We start from the raw sequence: 26,535 nt of genomic DNA, 5'->3' as shown, positions 1-26,535 counted from the left end.
TGGGTACGGGTAATTACTTGGAATTGGAATCTCCACTGGGGATGTGGGTCCCACAAGGATAAAATGACCAGAATACCCCTAAAAGTCTAATTGGTCATATAATCGGCATACGAATACACAAATAAGTTCATACTTACAATAAGTTAGTTAAGGGATAGGTTCTGCATCCCCTCTAGGTAGCATATCTGACACAGGTAGCTCAGATGCGGGACCCCACCAGGGTTCTCTGACTCTAGAAGGGCAGGTTGAGAAGACTCCTCCCCGGAATCCTCCATAGGTGTGTCAGATGGTTGGTCTAGTACCTCGACCGATGCAGCCCATAACATTGAAGCAAGCATCGACACAGAACTGGAACCTGAAATCACACAAGTTCAAAAAATTCAAATTTATTGCGGATTTTACATCCTTCCTCTTCCCGATTCCTCCCCTATCCACCTTCAATCCCTGTGTATCAGCCCCACCTCTTGAATTAGCGAGAACGCCATTATTTTCAGAGGAATGGAGGCAACGCTGATGCGGTGAATGGTGGGTAGAGTCCACGGAAACCTCGGCAGACTGATGGCCAACAGCTTAAGCGCACATCTCCCTAAAAAAGAGGTGCTTTGAATTGAGTAACTTCCTCAACTCCTCCTTCATCTTGAGGGAGAGATTTTCCATTGTGTCTAGTAAGCTTTGGTTCTCCACAACCTTACAAGCCGTTCCCTTTCCGAGATTTTCCATTGTGTATTTGAAAACTAGGGCCTTAGAATCATTAGAGAGGACTCAAGATTCTCGCACGGAAAAGGATAAGAGACAATAGGAAAATTAGGGTACGATGAAAATGGGAGGTGGGCGCGACCGCTGAGACTAGAGATGAGATAGTGTGCGAGAAAGTTCTCTCTCTGAGTGATTCAGCCATCAATGGAGCTTAGCAATTATTTATTTCACTTTTCACTTTCGTCGCCTTCGATCAGTTGCAGAGAGAGAGAGAGAGAGAGATTGGAGGGAAGAGAGAAAGATGGAGGAAGTGAGGGGTGAACAGAGAGAGAGGTGGTGGTACCTGCATATCCCTTCTAAAGAGGTGGTGGTGGTGGTGGGTATCTATATTGTAAAAGAAGATGATGATTTGGGGAAGATGAGGGCATTTTGGTCTTTTCAAATTTTAGCAAATAGGTCAGGGCAATTAGGTCTTTTCAAATTTTAGAAAAGATAGAAGAAAGGGTAGTTTGGTCATCTTTTAGCATTTAATACCTGGTGTGGACTTAAATGGCATTAAGGGGGTAAAGCAGGGGTGGTACGTGGACTTATCAGAAGCTTAGGGGGGTACGAGGAATATTGGGTGCATTATAGGGGGGTAAGTGTACTTTACCCATAATATAATTTGTGGGAGGCTCCCCCACTATTCTGATTTCAAAAAAATACTGCTTTCTAGCTTTTGCTTGCTGCCATCGTGTTGCTGTCTCTGCTCCTCTGTGAGTGCTTGCATCCATGTGGGAATATCAAGATGGATAGGGTAGGTGGACTCCTGCGACTCCTTGCATCGTGAAGATCAGGAGGTCCTTCTCTGAATTGCTCAGCTGTTGCCATTGTTGATACATCAAACCAGTAAGTTAACTTTAAGTTTCTGCAATCACCCTTCTCCTTTCTCATCCTCTAACCAAAGCTTCCACTCCCAATTGATCCCCCAAACTCTACCTCCATCTACCATCCATAAACCCTTATTCCCCCTCATCTCTATGAAACCCTAAAACTCCTAAATTCTGCCCAGCCAAATCTCACCATACTTCAACCAAACCATCCCCTCCATACCTACAACACTCGACCAGCACCCCTTGACCTAATTCCCCCCCTAAACCCTAGATCTCATCATCACCCTCATTCTTAAAACCCAAAACCCTAATTTTCCAGAAATTCAAACTCCATCTATACTTAACCTAACCTACATCAAAATACTTCTAAACACCTGCCTACCATTACTAAATAAGACTTATCTCCATTACCCTAACCCTAACCCTAACCCTATATTTTGACCTAATTTCCCAAGCCAACCCAATCGGCCAGCTGTTTGACAGGTCCTGGATTACTTGGCTTCTAGTAGGGCTTTACCCTATCTAAAACTACATTAACTCCCCTCCCATTCCTGGCCATGGAGCGCATTCACTGCATCACTGGGTTTTGCTCATCTTCAACCGATCGAATGGTCTTCTCCTTCCCCCAACCTCTCCTACCCAGCGGTAACCCTTTGTCTCCCTCTCCATCTGTTGCCTCTTTAACCTCTCACCCTCCTCCTCGCATATTGCCCAGTACCCCTAAAACCCATTTTCGAGCTTATCACAGGCACACCACCGGAGCTCCTCACAATCTCAAAATCTTCTTCATAGCCCTCTCACCCAGAGGCTTGAGTTGCACCCTCCCCATTCTTCCCAATGAATCAGGGTGCCATCTGGAACACCAAGGGTCTCAGTCACCCCTCCAAACATGCTGCTGTCCACTCTTGTATCAAGCTTATTCACCTGAGCTTTTGCTGCCTCATTGAAACTCAAATCAAAGAATCTAATGTTGTTCACATCTTTCCTCCATTGCTCCTGGCTGGCCCCTACTATCCAATTATTCACATCACAGTAATGGCCGCATTTGGGTCCTTTGGGATCCCTAAAAAATCCGCATTCCCCTTATTTCATCCACCTCCCACTCTCCCAGACCATTCACCTTAACATCGCCAACAACCTTGGGAATTCCAGTTTTTTGTTCACAGTTATGTATGCCTTAAAACTGCCCAACAAATAGAGCCACTCTTTGGAATGATCTTCGCATTGCTGGTTAGGTTGGGCCACTTCCTTGGAGCTTGGGAGGTGATTTTAATGTGGTTTGCTATGGTCATGACAAACAGGGAGGTGATCAGTTGGACATGGCCTTAGTGGAAGCTTTTAACGATTGTATCGATGATATCGGGGTGAATGACCTCAGGTGGTCTGGCCCCCAATTCACCAGGCACAATAAAAGAGTTGGTGATTCCCAGATTGCTTGTAAACTTGATAGAGTGCTTGTAAATGAAGCTTGACTCTCCACCTTTCCCTCTTCCCATGCCTCCTTTGACACCCCAGGTATCTCTGACCATTGCCCCATCTCCTTACTTGTCCAGCCATATATTTCCTTTGGTCCCAGACCATTCAAATATTTTGATATGTTGTCCTACCACCTAAACTTTCTCTATATTGTTAAGGAATCTTGGGACAAGCCAGTTCAAGCCTTCTCATCCCCTCTCATTGCTTTCGCCAGAAAGCTTCGAAATGTGAAATGTGCTCTTAAAGTGTGGAACACTAACAAAACAATAACAACTCCGCCTTATCCCAATTAGATGGCGTCGGCTACATGGATCCCAGAAAAACATAAAGTAAAAAATATAGGATGAAGGGAAGAAGCACACAACAAATACACAAACTCTAGGCATCAACCCAACTTAGCAACGAACCGCATCTTAACTTCTCAACAATGAGCCTTAAACCTCAAGATAGGAGTGAACTACAATAGCATCACAACAAGCAAAGCCCAACTATATGGGGTTAACCACATGGGTCTTCGCTCTCCAATCAGTTCTATTTGAAGTCATACAAGGAGCAAGGCCTAAGCTAAGCAAGTCTTTCTTCACCACTTCTCCTATGGTTATCTTAGCCCTGCCTCTAGCCCCCTTCTGGTTCCCTCAATCTGAATCAGGTCGCTCCTTCGAACCGGGGCATCTGAAGGCCTCCATTGAACATGACCATGCCACCTCAAACGACTCCTTCTAAGTTTATCATGAATCGGAGCTATTCCCAGCCCAGTTCTAATATGGCACATTCCTTACTTTAACTTCCATAGTTTTCCCACACATCCATCTCAAAATCCTCATCTCTGCTACGCCAAGTTTATTTATATGGCACTTCTTCACAGCCCAGCATCCCGCACTATACATCATAGCTGGCTCTAATGACAATCCTATAAAATTTTCCTTTAAGCTTTAAAGGGATACGTCGATCACACAGTACCCCGAACGCACTTCTCCACTTCATCCATCCTATCTTAATCCTCTGGGCAACGTCGTCATCAATGTCGGCCTCCTTATTTACGACTGATCCCAGGTATCTAAAGGAATCACTTTGAGGGATCTCTCTCTCATCAATGATCACCGCCTTATTATCCATCCCAAAGTTGCTAAAGTTATACACCATATACTCGTCTTAGTTTTACTTATCTTTAGACCTTTTGATTCTAAGGTTGATCTCCATAGTTCCACTTTGGGGTTAATCCTTGCTTGTGTCTCATCCATCAAAAGAATATCATCTGCAAAGATCATGCACCAAGGGACCTCATCTTGTATGCCTCTGATTAGATCATCCATGATAAGTGCAAACAAATAAGGGCTTAAGGCTGATCCTTGGTGTAACCCAATTGAGATTGGGAATTCACTGCTTTTGCCCCTGCCGTTCTAACGCTAGTCACCACATCAAAATACATATCTTTAATTATGTCAACGTAATTACATGGCACCCTTTTCTTCTCAAGGATATTCCAGATTAACTCCCTAGGGACTCTGTCATAGGCTTTTTCTTGGTCTATGAAGACCATATGGAGATCCTTCTTGCCCTCTCTATATCTTACCATGAGTCTCCTAAGTAAATTGCCTCCATTGAGGATCTTCCGGGAATAAAACCGAATTGGTTTTCCAAAATAGTAGTCTCCTTCCTCAAGTGGGTTTCAATAACCCTCTCACATAACTTCATTGTATGACTCATCCACTTTATGCCTTTATAATTATTGCAACTCTGGATATCTCCTTTGTTTTTATAAATTGAGACCACAATGCTTTTTCTCCATTCATCTGGCGTTTTCCTAAGCATGGAACACTAAATCCTTTGGAAATATCTCCTCTTAGGTCTTGGATTGTAAGGACAAGTTATCTGGAATTCAGTTGAGGCTTCAATCAGACATTCATAATGCCCCCCCTTGGCAGAAGAAGAAAAAGTTGTCTCCTTAAAGCTCTCCTCTCTGCTTGCTCAAGAGTAAAGCTTTCTAATGCAAAAAAACTAAAATCAAATGGTTGGAGTTGGGTTATTGAAATTCGGCTTATTTCCATCGGTCTATGAAATCCAGATCAAATATCAACTCTATCCCTTAGCTTGTGGCTCCAAATGGCTCCCCCCTGCATCATGTTGAGGATATTAAAGAAACGGCTGACAATTATTTTAAGGAGTTGTTCAGCGATTCTTTGTCTTCCCCGGGTCCCATCATGAGAATTTGCTCGACAAATTCATCCCTAGCCATACAATCTAGCTCCCTCCAGGCTATTCCCTTAGAGGATGAAATTGTTTCAGCAGTCCATTCTTTCAAGACTAACAAAGCCCTTGGTCCAAACGGGTTTAGCATGGGTTTCTTCTTAGCACCCTGGGATATTATAAAGGAGGATCTTATCAAGGCCCTCAAGAGCTTCTTCTTCAATCCGAGTCAGATCAAGGGAGTCAACCATACCTTACTATGTCTCATTCCTAAGAAGGTAGGTGCATTTGCCATGTCAGATTTCAGGCCCATTCCCCTTTGCAATCTTTTGTACAAGGTCATTGCCTAAGTCTTAGCCATCAGGCTGCAGTCGGTAGCTGATTTGTTGGTTAGTGACAACTAGTCAGCTTTCATTCCTGACAGGAATATTTCAAACAACATTCTCCTTTGTAATGAGATCTTCAGAGGCTTCGAGTCTTTTGACAGACAACTCATCCTCCGGCTGCCCTCATGAAAATAGACATTCACAAGGCCTTTGACTCCCTGAGGTGGGATTTATTACTAAGGTTATGTCTAAGATGGGATTTCCTCTAGTGTTTGTTCATTGGATCCACTGCTGCATTTCTTCTCCTGGCTTCTATGTGTTGGTCAACGACAGTCCAGCTGGTTACTTTGCCTCATCTGTGGGAATCCAGCAAGAATGTCCTCTCTCCCTACATTTTCTCTTTGGCACTTGAAGTCCTCTCTAGAAGTATCCAATGTGGTACGAACCAGCAGCTCATCTATCCCATTCCCAAGTGTAGCCATTAAGCTCTCCCACCTCACCTTTGCAGATGATCTCATGATCTTTTCCAAGGCTTTTATCGTCTCCCTCGAGACCATTATGTCTTGCTTGCAGCTCTTTGAAGATCTATCGGGCCTTCGCATCAATCCAGGAAAATCTCTCTTGTTACTGGCTAGGGTCGCCAACATTGATAAAGCCGCATTGATTATTGATAAGACAGGGTTTTCCATTGGCCAGGTTCCAGTCAAGTACCCGGGTGTACCGCTGATTCTAGATTGATTGCTCACCACTGCTCCCTCATGCTTGAGCTCATTTGGAGTAGGCTCCAAATTTGGAAAGGCAATCTTCTTTCTTATGTTGGCCGATTGGTTCTTATCAGATCTGTTTTGCAATCCTATTAGATTTATTGGTCAGGTATCTTTGGATTGCCCCAATCCATCATCAAGATGTTGGAGTCTCTTATGTCTGCCTTTCTCTAGAAAGGCACTGATACATCTATATTTCTTCATCCCATTAGTTGGGCTGTTGTTTGTCTTCCCAAAGAGGAGGGGAGGCCTGGGCTTAAGACGAATAAAAGAAGTCAACTCCACTAGTATCATCAAGTTGATCTGGAAGCTTGTGACAACTAAGAAAGGTATTTGGGTGGATTGGATCTACTCAGGGCTTCTCCGTTCTGATTCTATTTGGACAAATCTCTGCCTTGATCAATATGGCTCCCATATTGATGATAGTGTCTCCACATCACTTTTGTTTGATCATTGGCAGCCTATGGGAGTCATTCACTCTTTAGCGCAAGAGCTATCTATAGCTCAGGTCTCTCTAAGGAGTCTATGGTTGCTGACATTATTAGCCTCGGTAATTGGGCCCCTCCAGCCTCGCCCCACCCATTGCTTACCAATGTGTAGAATGCCTTGCCATCTATTGCTAGAAGACCCCCAAGGAGGGGTTAATATTACTTGGACTCCAGTCTCTTCAGGCCTCTTCAGTTCTAAGGCGACTTGGGATTTCATCCGAACCCAAGGCTCCATTGCCCCTTGGCGCAAGCTTTTCTGGTTGAAATTCCACATTCCTCATCATTGCTTCATTGTGTAGCAGGCTCTCTCTAACTGCCACCCAACGTAGTCCTTCCTCAACCATCGTCAGATTGTTGTCTCCCCCTTGTGCTGCCTCTGCTGGAATGTTGTGGAAGATATTGACCATCTCTTTTTTTGCCTGCCCCCTCTCCTCTTCTGTTTGAAAAGGGGTCATAGCTAAATGTTGGCCAAGGAGTCGTAGAATTCTCCAATTCAACAGGGAATGGATTTGGGTGGATATGTCTTTTGTTGGATCTTCTATTTGTGATGTTGTTGGGAAGCTAGCCTATGTGCTACCATCAACAAATTTGGATGGAGAGCGGGAAATAGGCCTCCAACTCTTGGTCTCTTCAGCAGATTTGGGATTCCATATCCTTTGACATTAAAGCCAAGATTTCCGTTGCCCCTCATCTTGTATTGAGTCTATTGACTCTCCAAGGAACAGGCATATTGTTGTCTCCTGGGGTCTCCCTTTCTCTTCTCTTCAGGCCTCCCCCTCTTCTCCCTGATGGTTTGTTTTTGTATTTGTTGTCTCTCCTTTCCCCTCTTAGAGGGCTGCTGTTTTCTTATCTTTGGTAATGAATTATTTATTCACCCAAAAAAAAATGATTCACCTCATACCAAGCATATAAAATACGGGATGCCAGCAAAACTTATAAATGGTTTTAACTGTTTCCCTATAAAAGACGTTAAAGAAGTGAAAAGATGCCAAATGCATCATGTATTTTAATAAACAATCTCCAAGAAAAGAGATTGAAAGTACCTTGTGTATAACTCCAGACGAAATTGCAGGCGCAGATAATGCTCCACCACACTCCCACAAAATTGAAAGATACCCACGGTCGTAACAGTATTCCATGAGATCTCTAGGGTTTACAATGTCAAATTCCACTACTTCAACGCCTTTGGATGCAAGTAATTTCTGAAAACTCTTCCTCGCACCCCTTTGTGTTGCTACTATAGTTCGTACTTCAGATATGTCCCACAGGTTTGCTTCCTCAGGAAGATTAAGAGTCTGTGACATAACAATCCGAACAGGCAAATGCCCACCTCCATGTCTTGCAGTAAGCCGTGGATCTGCAATTAATGCATGAGTTAGAACAGTTAATAATAATTGTGAAACTGCAATTAATGTATGAGTTAGAAAACAATTGATGTATGAGTTAGAACAGTAAATAGTAATTGATGGATCTACAGCTAACTAAATTATCCAATTGATCTGAAATTAATCTTTTGAATGTTAATACATACTATCCTGGCGTACGGTGTTTCCTCCTACAATAATGGCATCACTTCTACCCCGCAATTCAAATACTCGATGCCTTGACTGTTTGCTGCTAATCCATGATGCATGCCCACTACTGGTTGCAATTTTTCCTGACATTATCCAAATAACAAGGACAATCAGCAAAAGCTATATCATGGTTCTCTGATTATGTGAAGTTCAAGTCTCTTCCTAAGTTATGGAGGTTTCCCTCAAATCTCAAAATGAACCTGAACTATATCTAGAAACAAGAAATCAACTAGTAAATATTGGACTCACCATCTAGGGTCATAGCATACTTGAGAACAGAGAATGGGACTCGTGAAGCAGCTCTATACATTAAAGGAGCATTAACGAAGAGGCATGCTTTCAAAGCTTCCTACAGCATATAATTTTGAAAAGTTAGAAAAATTATAGCAATAAAAGTTCAGCCACTGATTAAGCACTTTAAAAGCCATAGTAAGCTACAGGATCCTTTCAGTATAACATTATATCAGTTTAGAATCATTCCCAAGAGAACCAAATCCTGCATAAATACAGATAGATATGAGTATATGACTAGAGTAATACAAAGACTGTAATTTAAATAAGAGGTAAGTGAGAATGGCAACATACAAACACAGAATAGGTACAAGTAAAAAGATAAGAATTGAGGGTCTCAGAAAAGAAAAAGAAAGAAGTGTAAGGAACCCCACTACAGTCGTAGAAAAAACCATGTGAGATGAAATGTCAGAAGTTCAAAATTCTAAACAGAGAATAGATTTAAACAAACCCTAAGTATATGACCATACTAAACTTCAACACCACACCCCCAAACTGAATTTTCTCTTCAATAAGGGATGACAAGCTAGACAAAAAGATGGACACAAGGGGAGCCCACAAGACATTAAATCCTTGCTAGCATGACCTGTATCTTTCAGAAATATTCTAGGGGTAGATTTGATAATAACAAAGGAGGTGAAGAAGATACCTAGGATCCATAAAAAAGGGTTAGGCTAATGTTTTTATAATGCCGGCTGCTGACCTGATGCACCAACCCTCCTCCTCTATCTGGGCTTAGGACCAGCAGCATAAAACATTGGCAGAGTATGGAGCTGAATGTTGAGCAGTGAAGAAACAACATTTTAACAAAATTAGTGTAGCTGAAATGAAGATGTTGAGATGGATGAGAGGTAAAATTAGAAAAGATAAAATAAGGAATGAAGAAATTAGAGCTAATTTAGGGGTAGCTCCGATATATGATAAGTTGCGAGAAAGTCCTTTGAGGTGGCATGTACATGTGCAACGGGGGCCTTTGAATGCTCCAGTATGGAGGGGTGATTTGATTCAGATTGAAGGAGTTAAAAGAGCCAGGGGTAGGCCTAAAATGACTCTAGGAGAAGTGGTCAAAAAAGATATGGATAACTTAGGAATTGTAATAATGACTTTGAATAGAGCTGATTGGAAAAAAAATGATCTACATAGCCGACCCCATTTAGTTGGGATAAGGCTAGTTGAGTTGAGGTAAAGAAGATATCTAGGTTGGCCTTGGTTTCCTGTCTCCATTCATGAATTTCTTATTTCCAAATCAAGCAACCAAAGAATCTTTGACGACAAACCCAAAAGTGCCCTTCCAATTTAATAGGGTGTGGTAACCTTCAGTTTCCTTGGTCCCTACTGTTGGACTTTAGAGAGTTTGAGTTCCATGCTTAGGTGCAAGGGTGTTAAACGGTTCGGTTCCGGAGTAAACGGCTTAAGTAAAATCGAAACCTAACCGTTTAATAAACAGTTTCAGATAATGAATTTAAACGGTTTTATTATGTTTTATAATTTTTTTATTCAAATGGTTTCTTTCCCTCTTAATTTTTTATTGAAATGAATGAAAACTTATCATCAAACTGAATTGTTTATTGTTATATGTTTTCTTTTAATAATTGTCAGGTTATAGGTGTTTATTTGTTTTTTAGTTTTTATTGAAATGGATATAAACTTAACATTGACTTAACTTACTATGTATATATTAATCCGTTTTAAACAGTTTACTTAAATGGTCTACCATCGGTTTAAACGGTTTGGCTCGGCCTAAACCGTTTAACTAAACGGCCTCAATTTTGAAACCAAAACCAAACAATTAATTAAACAGTTTCATGGTTTCTGTGTAAACAGCTCAGTTCGGTTTCAGTAAAGTGTTTCGGTTTGGTTCTGACACCCTTACTTGGGTGGTGCTCTGAAACCACCGTTTTAGGAGACGTAAGTACCTAGTTATTTAGTGCTCTTTTCGTAAGGACAAATACATGTGGATATTTTGCATCCCTCCCCATTCTACATTCTTTATTAATTACATTAATAGAATGGCCTTTCTATTGCTGATAAAAAAAAAGAAAGAGATGTTGAATCTCAGAACATTGAAACTTGAGGGGAGGGGAACAAGAGAGAGCAACATAAGTAGAGAGATCGCTAAGTTTATTGCAATACCTACAAGAAACGTCTTTGGATTATTCATAAGGAAGATAAGAACATCAGAACATGAAATAAACATAGGTAGATTTGTAATACATGAAAGAAATGCAATTAAGAGATTCTACCACCTCAGTTGCTTCACTTTGCAGATCCTCTCCGAGAACATCAACCTGCACGCCTTCACTTCTTAATGCACGTATTGCATTTCCACGAAGATGTCGTAAAGGATGTCTGATCCCAACAACAACTCTTGAAATTCCTGCCTAACAGACACAATATCAGTTTTTTTTTTAAATGTGTTCACACACAATATCACTTATCGGTGGCACATAAAACCTTAAAACAAGAGGCATTCTATTATCTTCAATACAACAAACTAACTTGGGAAAGCATTTAACTTCAAACAACCTCTATGTCTTGTAATTCAGCTAACAGATCCACGATACGAATCTTGGCCGGTAATAATTATAAAATGAAAAATTATTGACTAAGATAACTAGATATGTGTGGGTATATGAGAAAATGCCCTCAGTGATCACCCACTCTTACTTGGAACAGAAGAGGGGTGAAATGGTTTTCTTGGGGCCACCTAGATAAGGGTCTAGGACCCAAAAATGTCTCCCCCTTTTCGAGGGAGAGAATGAACTCCAACGGATAAGGCTTCGATCAGCCCAAATCTCTGGGTAGGCTCAAGGTTACAGGCTCGAAAGATGTTAGACAATCAGTCCGCCAAGCAGGAGCCCGGTCTCCTCCTATTTAGACCAATACTGTATACTAGCATGCATATTAAAATACTGAAAATAATCTAACCCTAATCTAGGTTGATAGGTTGAAAAGATATAAAGAATGTGAAGCTATCTACACTAGCTATATAATAAACAAGCTATCATGATAAAGCTAAAAAGCATATAATGTTGACATGAATAAAAGGAAATAAGAAATACCATGTAAGTGGACCAAACTTGAACATAACTTTGTCAAGCTGCCTACATACCTTCAATAGGACTCAGGTCAAAATGTAGTTCAGGATTTTCGGATATTTTAAGGTCTTGAATATCTATTCATGGCAAATGTAGTTTAGTGACAATGATTGGATGCCAATCGGATTTACACAGGAAAAGATTCTGTTTCGAAGGCCCAAATTGGCTGATGGAACCCACAGGGATTTTGGGTGTGTCGGGGGTCAAAACCACCTATTTAGGGAATGGGGAGTCCAGTGACACTGACTGAGTGTCAATCAAACTCCAAAAAAAATGGCAGCTATAAAGGGCAATTTAAGTAAATAGACAAATTAAATAACAAATAAATCAATTATTTAATAAATAATTAAATAGGAGAGGAGAGAGAAAAATACCTGTATTGGCCAAGGAGGCCTCGCAGACTCAGTTCTGCAGAGTTCGGACGCTCTCGTTGACTTTTTGGCAGAATCCCAGCCTCAGGGGTATAGGGTTCCCTAGGGTTTTTCTCTCTTCCTCTGGATTTTCTTCCCAATTTCTCTTCTCTCTGGAATTTTCCTCTTTTTTGAACTATATTTCTCAGTTATGGGGGCTTACTATTTATATCAATTCCCAGGGGCATTTTGGTAAATTGAGGGGAAATATGTGAATATTCTGCACTGAATTCCACACAATTTGGGCCAACAGAAACCCCTGGTTTGGAATCTTTTCCAACAAACTTTGAACGATGATATCTGGAGATCCAACTAACGGATTTTTGCGAGCCATATATTGCTGGAATCATTTTTCCGAGTACTATCCAATGTTGTGCAGATCAGACACAAATTTGGCCAGGATCAGAGTTAAAACTGCTCAAAGCGGGGACCCGCAAAACAGTAATTTGCATTAAAAAAAAAATATGGTCAAACGGCGTCACCTTCACACTAAAGTTTAGATTCGGGCTTAAAATGGCAAAACACTCTTATCCTAGGAGTTTTGGTCAGTTTTGAAAAGGTTAAGGTACCCAAGTCACCCTAGGGGCAAAATGGTCATTTTCTGCCGCTCGATCGAGAGCAGTGTTGGATAAAATCATTGTTTTGAGAGTCCTCCATGGTAACAAATTCATGTCTACAACATGAAGGGAAAATTACAATAGAAATAACTATCAACTTCTGCATTCCAAACAGAGAAGCACAAGACCGGAGGGTAGCTGACAACTTGACAAACACACAAAATGGTAAGTAACACCAACAAAATGGTTTGCACTTTGCATGATGATATAGTTATCGAACGAAGGAATGGGCTAATGCATCAAAAAGCCTTCCAAAAATTTTTTTGTTTATACAATATAATATCCACTCCATAGATGTTTGGTATCACAAATGTACTTTCCTTACATTAGCAAGTATGGAAGTGCATACAAGGACTTACTTGTAGGAACCCCCTCCAACTCATTCAATCTCTGTGTCAGTATATACTAAAATCAGTCTAAACTTCACACATCCAGTTGATATTTCAAATTAGATTCTCCCATGGAATGCCTATTGTGTGCAGCGACAATTCACATAAGTGACATCTAGACTTGTACTTCCCCATAGAGACATTTTCTCTATTTAATTAGATGAAGCCACTGAAAACAATATTATTTTTTTTTTTTTTTTGGGACAAATGAAACAATGCTTCATGACAGCCTTAAGTTTCCAGAGTTTTGAACCTTTTGAACTGAACAAAAAGCAGCAGCAGCAACAACTACAACAACAACTCAGCCTTATCCCAACTATATGGGGTTGGCTACATGGATCCTTACAAAGACGAAACAATAAAAAATAAAGGAAAAGGGCATAACGACGACGGCAACAACTCAGTAAAAACCTACCTAAATGGGGTCGGCTACATGGATCCTAGCCCTCCAATCAGTTCTATTTGAAGTCATGCTTGAGACTAGGCCTAAACTATGAATGTCTTTCCTCACTACTTCACCTAGGGTCATTTTAGGCCTACCCCTAGCTCTTTTAGATCCTTCAATTTGAATCAAATCACTCCTCCGTACCGGTGCATCCAAAGGCCTCCATTGAACATGGCCATGCCACCTCAAATGGCTTTTACGGAGCTTATCCTATATCGGAGCAACTCCCAAGTCAGCTCTAATATGGTCAATCCTTAATTTATCCTTCCTAGTTTTGCCGCACATCCATCTCAACATCCTTATTTCTGCCACACTTAGTTTACCTATATGCCGCTTCTTAACTGCCCCAACATTCCGCTCCATATATCATAGCCAGTCATACAACTGTCCTATAGAATTTTCGTTTAAGCTTCAAAGGAATAGCACTCCGGACGCACCCCTCTACTTCCTCCATCCCACTTTAATTCTCTATGACACATCATCCTCTGTCAACCTCTTTGCTTATGATTGACCCTAGATATCTAAAATAATCACTTCAAGGTATCTCTCTCTCCTCAATCTTCACCATTTCGTTATCCGTCTTAGAGGCGCTAAAGTTACACACCATATACTCTGTCTTCATTCTACTTATCTCAAAACCTCTTGATTCCAAGGTTGATCTCCATAACTCCAAATTAGTGTTAATCCCTGCTTTTGTCTCATCTACCAAACCAATATCATCAGCAAAAAAAGAATACACCATGGTATTGCATCTTGAATGTTCCTGGTTAAATCATCCATGATAAGCGCAAACAAATACGGGCTTAAGGCTGATCCTTGATGTAACCCAATTGTGATTGGGAAATCACTACCTTGACCAGCCACGGTTCTCACACTAATCATCACGCCATCATACATATCTTTAATTATATACACAAACTTACTTGACACCCTTCTCTTCTCTAGGGCATGCCAAGTTAGCTCTCTAGGGGCTCTGTCATAGGCTTTTTCTAGATCAACAACTAACTCTCATTAATCAAATTAGAGGTACCTAAGTCAACGAAACACAAAATTTGCCACATTTACAATTAAGTGAATTAACCCAGGTTTTCAATTTCAGTTTCTAATAGTCCTACATTCCACACACTACTAGGAAAAACATAATAGAATTCAACTCAGACAGCAACTTTCCGTATATAATTTGATGAAGCCCCAGAAAATTTTGCTTCATGACAGATGGAATTTTCCTGAGTTTTTCTCCCGATTGAAAAGAAGCAGCAGCAATCCACTGCCATTAATCAAATTGGAGGTACCCAAGTCAATGAGAAACCTAATTCATCAAATTTAAAACATTAACCTGGGTTTTTTATCTCAGTTTCTACCATTTAGATTCATACAAAATTCAGTCCAGAAAATTGAACACGAGCATAAGAAAGAAACCATAATGATTGATGATGAAAACAGAGTTGGAAAAAAAGTAAATAGAAAAAACACAGAAGTTGGATTCTGATGTAGATCAAAGCATGAAGAAAAGGGCAAAGACAGTGTGTCACGAAATTACTGTTCATGTGAACAGTACCCGAGTACTATTCCTGTGTTACTGTTCACATGAACAGTGATACGAGCCCCACCTGGACAGCTGGCTTAGAGGAGTATTGCAGAGATTCGTTTCAGTCAATAGCTACTTTCTAATTTCATTAGTTTCTAGATCTAGTTTCTATTTTTGTTGGTTACTTGTTTCTAAGTTAGAATTTCTATTTTTTATGTTTTTTTTTTTTTAGATGAATAAAAATTTCAATACCAAAGAGAAAGGGACTACAAAAGGCCCCCAGAAGGAGGAAAGAAAAAACGAATACATAAGAGGCTTCAAGGAGAAGCCCGGAGAGAGGAGACTAGGAGAGGGGAAGACCCCAAGAGACAACAATATGCCTATTCCTTGGAGTGTCAATACAAGAACTGGAGACAGCCGGGAGCTTTGCTTTGATCTCGAAGGAAATGGAGTCCCAAATCTGGCGAAAAGACCTGGAGTTGGAGGTCCATTTCCTGATATTATGCTCTATCCAAATATGGTTGATGGCAAAACAAAAGGCTAATTTTTCCCACGGAGTCACAGATAGAAGATCCCGCAAAAGACATGTCTACCCAAATCCATTCTCTAGACAACGGCAAAATTCTTCAGCTTCTGGGCCAGCACTTAGCAAGCACTCCTTTCCAAACAAAGGATGAGAAGGGGCACTCAAAAAAAAGGTGATTTACATCTTCAACCGCGTTCCAGCAAAGGCAGCAAGAGGGAGAAACTACCATATGCCGGTGAAGCAAGAAGGACTGCGTTGGAAGGCAGTTTGTGAAGACCCGCCAAGCCGTGAAGCAGTGTCTAGGGATGTGATACTTGAACCAAAGGAGCTTCCACCATGGAGCTAAGAAGCCTCTGGAGGGATGAAGATCCCAAGCTGATTTGGAACTAAAGGAGCCAAGCGACAAAGGGGACCAAACTACGCAATCACCTCTCCCAGGGGGTATTCTAGGAATAGAGAGAAAGGCATTCCACACATCATTATGTTATTTGCTCAGCAAGCATGCAAATTAGTTTTAGTAAGTCCTAGTTAGGCAAGTAGTTTCCTATTTGAGCACCTTCTAATTTTGTGCTCTTTCCTTGTTAGTTGTAAGTTTCTAATTCTCAACTTTCTATTTTTGAGAAGCCTGGCCAATCTATATAAATGGGTCGTCAGTTGTAAATAGTTTAAAATAAATGAAGTTGCAGTTTGCTTGCTTGAAATTTGAGAGAGATCTTCGTTTCAACAGCTGAGATAGCTGTGGGTGAGAGACCCAAGGCTGAGATAGCCAACCCTCCTATCTCTATTCCTTATCTATCCCCCCTTCTTCTATCTATCCACCTTCTTCTATCTTTTATCTTCTTTTACTTTCCAATCAATCGATCGTACTGTAGAGTGGTTCTTAGTTGAACTACTTCTACATTAGACTCACTACTAGGAGCTCCTTCCAACTCATTAAATCTGTGTGTCAGACTGTCAGTACAGTCATAAACTTCATATATATATTCGATATTGCAAATTAGATTCTTCCTTGAAAGACACACTGTGTGCAGCAACCATATCCTACAAACATGGTTCAAGTAATGAGAATCGGCAACGGGAATGACCTCTGCCGATTCCAATTCCGATCCAGCCGGAATCAGGATTGGGCTCAGCCAATTCTGATCTGCTCCCAATTCCTTGAACTGTGCCTACAAAAGAGCATCTAAAACTCACACTTTTTCTTTATTTAATTAGATAAAGCCACTCAAAATGTTGCTTCATGAGTGCATAAAGTTTCCTGGACTGAACTTTTGTCCTGATAGAAAAGCAGCAGCAGGAACAACTCACTTCCATTAATCATATTAGAGGTATCCAAGTCAAAGAGACACCCAATTTGCAAAATATGCAAACTAACACTGGTTTCCAATTTCAGTTTCTTAGTTTCATAAGGAGACCGTGATGCCTTAACCAATGCAGACACAGAAGTATGGTTATCGTAGTAATCCAATTGGAGGTATTCAAGTCAAAACATCCAATACGCCAATTAACCCGGGTTTTCATTTTCAGTTTCTACCATTAAAGTAACTTGAGAATTCAGTCCTGAAAAACTAAAACGAGCATAGGAAGGGGACCATGATGATTTAACGATGAAAATGAGAACTCACAAACCTTAATTAGAGAAGAAACAGAAGTCTGGTCAGCATAGCAATCCCCGGGCTCCATATTGAGATAAGCAGTGGCGCCCTTACACAGCTCTCCAGCTGCCTCCACAGCCTGCAACTCTGCACACTTGGTCCCCTGCGCATAGAGATATCCTTCCCCCACCACATTTTTTCCCACTGCTATCACGCAACCAAAATTAGGGTGTGGAGATGTGAAACCAGCCGATTTGTCGGCAATTTCTGCAGCCCGGCGAATGTGGGCAGCCTCAGGCGAGTGACTGTTGGTGGCTTTGCAGCCAATAGGGGAAGAGAACGCTCCCAAGGAGGATGACATTCTCAAGCTTCAAACTCTGTTAATGCTCAAAAGCGTTTCTTGGGCCTTGAATCTTGATTGCTTCGGCTTCTGATTCAATTGAGAAAGAGTTTGAAGTTTGAACTTGAAGAAGAATGGAGGACGAGGAAGCAAATATGTATAGGGGAAGCAAAAGAGTGGTATAGCGCATAGGCTGATAGGCATCGGCCAGGTTTAAAAACACGGAATCGGTTGGGAATTGGGATTGAGCAGAATCGGCCTGGTTTGGGGTTGGTCCCGGATCGCCAGTAAATCGGCCAAAAAGGAAAACTCAACGTAAGTTCCTCGGACCCTGATCCTCTACTGCCGAGCTGCCTGGCAATAGGCTTGTAAACGGATCGGATTCGGCTCGGATACGGATCGGATGTAATTGGATTCGGATATTTCCTAGTCGAATATGAATACCTCTAAACGGATTCGGATGCGGATCGAATTCAGATTTTCTACCATCTGTTTACACCTCTGCCTTGTGTAACTCGAACCTTCCTCCCCCTAGTGGATACAATTCACTTTCAATCCATAGTTTTAGATCATGATTCTCTTCTCCTCATATTCTAGAACCTGTTGAATCTTCAAAAACCCCAAAGATCGTTATTTACTTAATTTTTTATAATTAAGTATTTGGATTCGGATTTCTATCGGAGTATTCGGATTTTTTTTCCGGATATCTCTAAACGAATATGGATGCCCCTAAACGGATACGGATGAGGATCGAGTTCGGATTCTTGGGTATCCATTTACAACCCTACCTGGCAAGACCCTACTGCCAAGACATAGCAAGGCAATAAATTATCACCTTACCCCTATCAGAGCGCCTTGCCCGAGTGGGGGTAAAGTAGTCATTTACCACCTTGTTGTGTCTTGGGAGTAGGGTCCTGCCAGGCAGCTCGGCAGTAGATGATCCAAATTGAAGTTCCTCTCTCTCTCTCTCTCTCTCTCTCTCTCTCTCTCTCTCTCTCTCTCTCTCTCTCTCTCTCTCTCTCTCTCTCTCTCTCTCTCTCTCTCTCTCTAAGTTGCAGTTGCCGTGCAACCGATAAAAATCTTTTGTAGTTCAAGATCTTGCGGTATAGTGGCGGTGCAGCCTTCAAAGAATGCCACGTGGCCTCTAAAGATTGTCGATTTCTTGAAAAATTACCCTCTCCAATTCCCTAAAGCTTGGCGGTGCGGCAGTGCTAGGTGGAGATGTTGACACGTGGCATCTCGGACATCCAATGGTTGGATGTCCGAGATGCCATGTGTCGGCATCTCCACCTAGCACTGCCGCACTACCGAGTCCCTATTTCCTCTCAGCACCTCTCTCTCGACGGACCAGGATCCTTTGCAGTACCGGCGGGGCGACAATGCACATCTGACGACACAACAGAGGCCAGGTGGCACACATGGCACACATGGCCTCTGTTGTGCCGCCAGATGTGCATTGCCGACCCGCCGGTACTGCAAAGGATTTTAATACCTCTCTTGACACAATCGCAAGAGGCTCTTCACTGGCTCATGGTCGCTCTTCCCTCTTTGTTGACACAGATCTTACAGTCGCTCTTCCCCTGCGATTAGCGACAAGTTATGTAATAAATATCTTATCAGATCCTTTGGATGCCTGATGAGGCATAAAACACCCCACCTATCAAAGGCTGCCACGGGGCCGACCCGACCTCAGTCCAAGAATCGAGTTGGGCCGAGCAGGAAATCGGGCCGACCCCATCTCCACTATAAGTCACTTGACAGAGCCAGACTCGCGCAAGCTAGCCAGTGGCTGAGGCCGAGCTCATACAGGTCAGCCATAGACTCCTGGCCGAGCTTACTGCCGAGACAGACCTCTCGGGCCGACCTCCCAAGCTGAGGTGATGGCCAAGGCCGACCTATCAGGCCGCCCTCCTAAGCCGACCTCCGAGGCCGAGCCCTCCCCCACTGAAGCTGCCATGGCACCCCACCGGGGATCCCCAGGCCACGTCAGCGCATCCCGAGAATCATGGGATAAGGATCGAGCCACGATCCTAGTGCAACACGGAATCACACTCTACATGGACTCTTACCTTAATAAGAGCCCGACCCCGAAAATAGCTCTCCACTCCGCTCTACGCGAGAGAACCTTCCGAAAGAAGGACTCCTACCACACTAGGACTCTCCCCACCGCCTCATCTCATCCTCACTCTATAAATACCCAGGTATGGAGCACCATTCCTAAACTTGTTTTTACTACGCAGTTACGCTGTTGCATTAGAGACCTGACTTGAGCATCAGAGAGTCCTAGGACGGAGCCACACCGGCTCTCTTGTGCTCATCGCTTGGTTTTTGCAGGCTCATCTGTGGGCGAACCTGGCGTCGGAGGTTTTCACCCGCAACAGATTTGGCGCCATCTGTGGGAACGACATCAGCAAGCATCATCGTTTCTACCAACTTCAAGAGCAACAATAATGGCGCACACGAGATCAGGGCAGCATGGCTCGACTTCCCGCACGAACAAGCCACAACCCGTTGGGCAGACAAGGCGATCACCGCCCCCCGAAGCCTCTCGGCAGGGGATAAACAGAAGACCCCCTCGGGCAGGGGGTGCGCAGCCCATCACGGGCACCATTCCCCCACCGGAGGGTGGGAACGGGGGAGGTGTGCTAACCACGAAGAAAGCTCCGAGCTGATTCCTTTGATTTTCATTTAGTAATGATCCAAGCTGGACCACCTTTGCTGGGTCATCTTCGCTGAGATGAAATGGAGTCAGGTCTTCCACGGGTCGTCCTCTCCTCGCGATAAGCTCATCCCGCTGATCCTCGGGGAGGTGTTCGATGCACATTGCCATTCCTCGGACATTACCCTTGTTTTGCTTGACAAAAGTAGCGTAGCACTCCCAGGCCTTCTTCTGGTCGCCTCGGACCTCGCCGACACCGTTCTTGGTGGGGAACTTCATCTTCAAGTGTGTCGGGGAGATGATGGCTTGGAGAGCGGTCAATGAAGGACGGCCGAGTATGGCGTTGAAAGCCACTACCGATCGTACTACCATGAATTTGACTTGGACCGTCGCCTGGCATGGAGCTTGCCCAATCATGACCAGCAGGTCGATTGAGCCCTTGATGGTCGCGGCAGCTCCCGAGAACCCGTGAAATGAGGTGCCTTCCGGCTTGAGTGCTTCGTAGCCGAAGCCAAATTGTATGTATGCTTCTAGTGACATAAGGTCCACGAATGTGCCGATATCGACCAATACACGGTGGACGGGTCTTTTCGTAATTTCTACCTGCACCACTAAAGCATCATCATGAGGTAAATTTATACCTTCGAGGTCGGCCTCGGTGAAGGAGATCGTCGCCGCTGGCTTGAACTTCTTGGTGGGCATCTCGGCAACTCCGATGAACCGTGCGTTTACCTTAGCCTTTCGAGTGGTCTCTTGCCCGGGCCCTCCGAGGATAGTGTATATGGGAGCTCCCTTGTCACTGCTCGGCCCAAACCCGTCCTCTTTCTTCTCAGCTTGGACTTTATCTTCATCTCGTTCGACTCGCCTATTTTCGGGCCTTAGCTCGGCTCTTCTTTGATCCCGCTCTTCAGGCCGCCGACCCCCACGCTCTTCTCGGCCTCCTTTGACATATCACTTCAAATGACCCGCTTTTATCAGCTCTTCGATTTCTCTTTTTAGCTGATAACAATCCTCGGTGTCGTGACCGGTGTCCTTGTGGAACTGACAATATTAGTTGGGATTCTGAGATGACCCCGCTTGCATCGGTCGGGGTCGGCGGATGTACCCACCGTCCTGTATTTGCATCAAAATCTCCTTGCACGAGGTATTCAGTGGGGTATAATCGGGGCTCCGGGCCCGATCCGACCTGGCCGACCTCTCAAGAGAAAATTCCCCCTTTGGCCCAGCCTAACAAAGTTTGAAACTAAGCTAAGGCATTATGCTCGGCCAGGAAGGCTGCTCGGCCACGCGTCCGCTTATATAATAGCCTGTCCAATCGGGCCGATGGGAATGGCAAATTAACCAACCAAAGCGAGGATCACATTGACCTCGGGCATGGCATGGCCGAGCCGCCGACCACGCGAAGCATGGGTAAACAAGAGACACGCTCCTAAGCTTAGCTAGCGGAACGACTTGGCAGTTCGGCCACAACCTCAAATAGAACAACGTACACAAGGAAGAGAAGGTTAAGAGTGCTAAGCTAAAACACTTGGACAAATTCTGACTAAAATAGATTTTTTCATTCATTATAAGCCGACTGCTCGGCATGGTTACAAGATGGGCAGTTCGGCCCCAACAAAAAAAACAAAAAATAAAAAACAATAAACAATAAACAAAATTTTACATCTCAATCTCCTCGGCGTTGGACTTGGAGGCGACCTCGGCGGTATCCACGGCAGTAGGCTCGGCAGGGGGGTCTTTTGGTCCAGCGTCAAAAGGGAAGACGTCGGCCTGAGTAGGTTCCTCAAGGGGCAGAGCCTGGGTGACCTCGGCTCCCTCCTCATCTCCCAACTCCCTGACAAAGGTAGTCGCGTCATCATCAAAATGGGAGAGATTGAGATCGGGGTAGACCGCCTTGATCTCGACCAAGAGATCAGCCTGGCCTGCCTCAAAACCTTCGACGTAGGGAGGCTTCCTGATCTCATGGCACACATCAGCGTACTCCTCTGATTGGAGATAGTTGCTGATCGCCTCATCCAGCCATGGCCAGATCTTCCTTGGCCTTCTCCCTCACCTCGGCAAGCTGAGCCTGCAGAGCCCGGACCTTCTCTCTCTGCCTGATCACCTCGGCCTGAGAGCTCTCCACTTCAGCCTCGATGGCAGTGAGCTTTTCTTGGGTCTCTCAACGCCTCTGAACGGCATCCCAGGCATCCTGATAGGCCTTCTTGCACTGAACGCCCAAGGAGTGGTTCTCGATCAAGAGCCGCTCAAAATGAAGCATGGTCTCCACGGCCTTGGCGAAGCCCTGCAAAAAGGCATGAGAACAAAAGTCAGGATAGACTACACAGGTCGGACCTAATCACAAGAGCCGACCAGGAAACTCTCCATGTTGAAATAGGGAAACAGCGTGGAGAGGAGCTCAGGGTGAGACAATGCCTCAAGCTTCTCCCTGTCAGCTGGCAGCCGACCTGCGTCCAGCCATTCCTTGGCATGTGCGGCCGACGTCAATGCCAAGTCCCCTGGGAAGAGGCGCCAGGTCGGCCTCACAGGAACGTTGTTGGCCGAGGCCCTCCCCAAGACATATCGAGAAATGTTGGGGGGTGAAGCCACGGGCGGAAGGCCACCACTTGTCAGATTGATCAAGAGCTTCTGACGCTTGGTGTCTTTCGGCGGGCTCCTCTCGCCTTTTAGGCCTTTCCCTTTCCTCGGAGACCCTGCTGGGCCCGTACTCTTCTCGGCCTCAAGGCCGACCACAACGTCTGGCGGGCCCGGCATCACAGCCTTGCCCTTGGGGGCCTTGGAAGACTCGCCCCGGGACTTCTTCTCAACATTTTTCTTCCTTCGGTCTGCAAGGGTCTCGGCTCTTAGCTGAGCTGTATCCATAGGGGGGATATGGCCGACCACTGCAAGAAAAATCGAGAACATAAAAAATGAGTCGAAAAATAAAAGAAGACTAAGTAAAAGGGTCAACTCGGACAACAGAGACGGACTCGGCTCGGGCTCCTACCAGGGATCATATGCCTCCTCTTAAGAAACCCCTCGTCCTGAAGCTGGAGGACATCGAAGGGCGGACGCTGGAGGATCAGGTCAAGCGAGGTCATCTCGTTCTCGGTCAGGGGTAGTACCCTGTTGACATAATTCAAATGGATCTCCTTCCACTCGGCTCGGAGAGGGCTATTCGGGATCTAAGTAAAGAAGAAGTGGGGCTTCCACTGCTTATTGAAGCTTGACATGCAGACCAAAAACTTGTGGCCGCCTAGGGACGCACTCTTCCCAGATCGACGGTTGAAATAATACCACCCCTTTTCTGGAGACTTCTTCAAGAAGAAGAGCCGAGAGAAGAGCGCCACGCTTGCGCCTCGGCCCATCTCATAAAATAAGGCGTAAAAACCGTACATGGCCAGCCAGGAGTTTGGCACCAGCTGACCTGGGGACAGATGGAAGTGGTCCAAGATTTGGTCCACCAGGCCGAGGACGGGGAGCCTGAACGCATACTTGAAGGGCAGCTCGTACAAAGCCACCTTGTCGGGCCTGATGTAGCAGGCCATCTCCCCTGGGTTAGGAGCTCAGAGCTGGATGTCCTCGGGGATGGCATAGGTCATCCTCAGATAGTCGAGGTCGGCATCCGTGATCGTGCTCGGAACGGTGTCGACACTCCCTTCTTCAAGCTCAGGGGCGTCAGCGGACGAGCTGACCGAGCCAACCCCCACTTCGGACGAATCTCCCTCACTTGACTCCTCATCGGATGAGGACGACCCAGAGTTCTCGGCTCGGTCCGTGGTAATTGGCTGGGCCGCGTGGTAGAACTCCAGGAGCAACGGAGGTTCGGCCACCTCGGCCTGACGAGGCTCTGCTACATCGGGCTCATCCGAAGTCGAACATAACAAGTCTATGGTGGGAGAACGAGCAGGGAGCTCTCGGCTCAGACTAGCGCCCTCTGCCGCCCCGACGAACAGCTCGCCCATGAGACTACTACCAACTGACATACTGGGCGAAGAAGACTTACTGGTTGAAGAAGAGCTGAGGGTGAGCTGAGTGCGGACGAAGCAAAGGCCGAGCTGATCACGAACCAGTAAACGCCTAGTGCTACAGAGCTGAAGAATCCGAGCTTACCGAGGAGTCAATAACTTAGAGCAGTGAAGAATGAATAGTTAGGAGTCGCCTATTTATAATTCTTGGCTTGAACTAATCCAACGACCGAGCAGAGCTCAGCATAATTCAACGGCCCAGATCAAAGGACATTTCGAATTCCCGAGCCTACCATAATGACTCTGCTGACATGGCACTGACACCCAACCGTCAAACTGTGCAACGTCAAATCCACCGCAAAAAATAAGCTCAGCTCGACCACAAAAATCTTCCAGACAAGCAGACCAGGAAACTTCACTCATCAGTGCCGAGCCGACCCCTGATGAATGGGGGGGCCTGTGATGAGGCATAAAACACCCCACCTATCAGAGGCTGCCACAGGGCCGACCCGACCTTAATCCGAGAACCGAGTTGGGCCGAGCAAGAAACCGGGCCGACCCCATCTCCACTATAAGTCACTTGACAGAGCCAAACTCGCGCAAGCTAGCCGATGGCTAAGGCCGAGCTCATACAGGTCAGCCATAGACTCCTGGCCGAGCTTACTGCCGAGACAGACCTCTCGGGCCGACCTCCCAGGCCGAGGTGACGGCCAAGGCTGACCTCCCAGGTTGAGGTAACAGCCAAGGCCGACCTATCAGGCCGCCCTCCTAAGCCGACCTCCGAGGCCGAGCCCTCCTCCACTGAAGTTGCCATGGCGCCCCACCGAGGATCCCCGGGCCATGTCAGCGCATCCCGAGAATCACGGGATAAAGATCGAGCCACGATCCCAATGCAACACGGAATCGCACTCTACATGGACTCTTACCTTAATAAGAGCCCGACCCCAAAAATAGCTCTCCACTTCGCTCTACGCGAGAGAACCTTCAGAAAGAAGGATTCCTACCATACTAGGACTCTCCCCACCGCCTCATCTCATCCTCACTCTATAAATACCCAGGTATGGAGCACCATTCCTAAACTTGCTTTTACTACGCAGTTACGCTGTTGCATTGGAGACCTGACTTGAGCATCGGAGAGTCCTAGGCCGGAGCCACACCGGCTCTCTTGTGCTCATCGCTTGATTTTTGCAGGCTCATCTGTGGGCGAACCGGGCGTCGGAGGTTTTCACCCGCAACAGTGCCTAACATTCACATGTACTTATTCATTTCCACTTGTGAACCGAATCTGGGCAGCCTCTTCATTAGAAACCGGAAGAGAACATAGTAGAGGAATTGTGTGGTTTTTGTTTAATTATGTTTGGGTCTTTTCATGTTCTTAAACATGCCCCCTCCCCACTCCTTGTGTATACATATCTACCAAATTTATGCTCTATGTAGGGAATGAAATTGATGTGTTTTTGAACACCTTATCTTGACATCGTTCTTTGATGCTAACTTGGCCCTCATAGAACAGGGTAGTCCCACTTTTGTGGAAATAAATCAATTCAAAATTTTGTTGGGAGATAGATAAGCTACCAAAAAAAAAAAAAGAATGCCATTGTATCTGTTGGTGGAAAAATCCAAAACCTACACAAAGGGGCACAACGCATGTAGTGAAAGTAACGCGAGCGTGCCAGAGCCTTTGACGCAGGCCCAAACGGAACTGGAAACGGCCTATCCTGTCTTCCAACCAGGACGAAACGGCCTGCTCTAATTGACGAATCGGTCTGTTCTAACTTTCGATTAGGACGAAACGGCCTGTTCTAAGATGAAACGGCATATTCTAACTTTCAATCAGGCTAAAACGGCCTGTTCTAATAGGCGAAACAGCCTGTTAGAGAACAGGCCAAAAATGGCCTATTCTAAAAGGTCGAAAATGGCCTGTTCTAAGAGGATCTTTTCGTGCCTGAGTAACTCTAAGGTCTTTTGGGTAAAAAAAAATCGCGATGGACGAAGCAAAGGAAGAAGATTAAAAATCAAATTGCTTACTTGCAGTCTGTATCCGATTGGAATCAGTACAACTTGTGAAATCCGATATTGTTGAGGTTTACAACTTAGTATTTACACTACAACTATTCTATGACCAAATCGCATAATCTTGTAGAAACGGATTTGATGAAGCTTCTACAACTCTGCCAGCCATGGATTGATGGAGCTCGCAACTTGATGTTAATGGTCGTCTTCTGAAACACAGGCCAAAAGACAACATTGCTAGAGTTATTCTCCAAGCATCTCCCAAAAAGGGTTTTGATGAAGCTTCCACAACTT

General features: G+C 44.6%; 2 protein-coding genes across 3 annotated transcripts in view; both read right to left on the bottom strand.

Moving 5' to 3' along the window:
* The window catches only part of LOC122639768 (riboflavin biosynthesis protein PYRR, chloroplastic), a 59,456-nt gene extending 41,650 nt beyond the window's left edge, over positions 1 to 17,806 (bottom strand). The window contains exons 1-5 of one of the 2 annotated variants that reach the window (XM_043832718.1): positions 17,317 to 17,806; positions 10,918 to 11,055; positions 8,633 to 8,732; positions 8,341 to 8,466; positions 7,853 to 8,166 (exon numbers count right to left, since the gene is read on the bottom strand). In XM_043832718.1, the coding sequence (XP_043688653.1) occupies positions 7,853 to 8,166; positions 8,341 to 8,466; positions 8,633 to 8,732; positions 10,918 to 11,055; positions 17,317 to 17,643 (1,005 nt within the window). In that variant the 5' untranslated portion in view covers positions 17,644 to 17,806. The remainder of the gene's footprint in view (positions 1 to 7,852; positions 8,167 to 8,340; positions 8,467 to 8,632; positions 8,733 to 10,917; positions 11,056 to 17,316) is intronic. The other variant, XM_043832719.1, reaches the window with a different exon arrangement.
* LOC122639766 (protein MOR1) overlaps positions 11,484 to 26,535 on the bottom strand; it is a 68,415-nt gene continuing 53,363 nt past the window's right edge. The window contains exon 54 of the mRNA XM_043832716.1: positions 11,484 to 11,494. The gene's annotated coding sequence lies outside the window, so the exon portion shown is untranslated. The remainder of the gene's footprint in view (positions 11,495 to 26,535) is intronic.

The sequence above is a fragment of the Telopea speciosissima genome, chromosome 9 (genome assembly GCF_018873765.1).
Source record: "Telopea speciosissima isolate NSW1024214 ecotype Mountain lineage chromosome 9, Tspe_v1, whole genome shotgun sequence".
NCBI lineage: Eukaryota > Viridiplantae > Streptophyta > Magnoliopsida > Proteales > Proteaceae > Telopea > Telopea speciosissima.
This window is presented reverse-complemented; position numbering and strand designations above follow the sequence as displayed.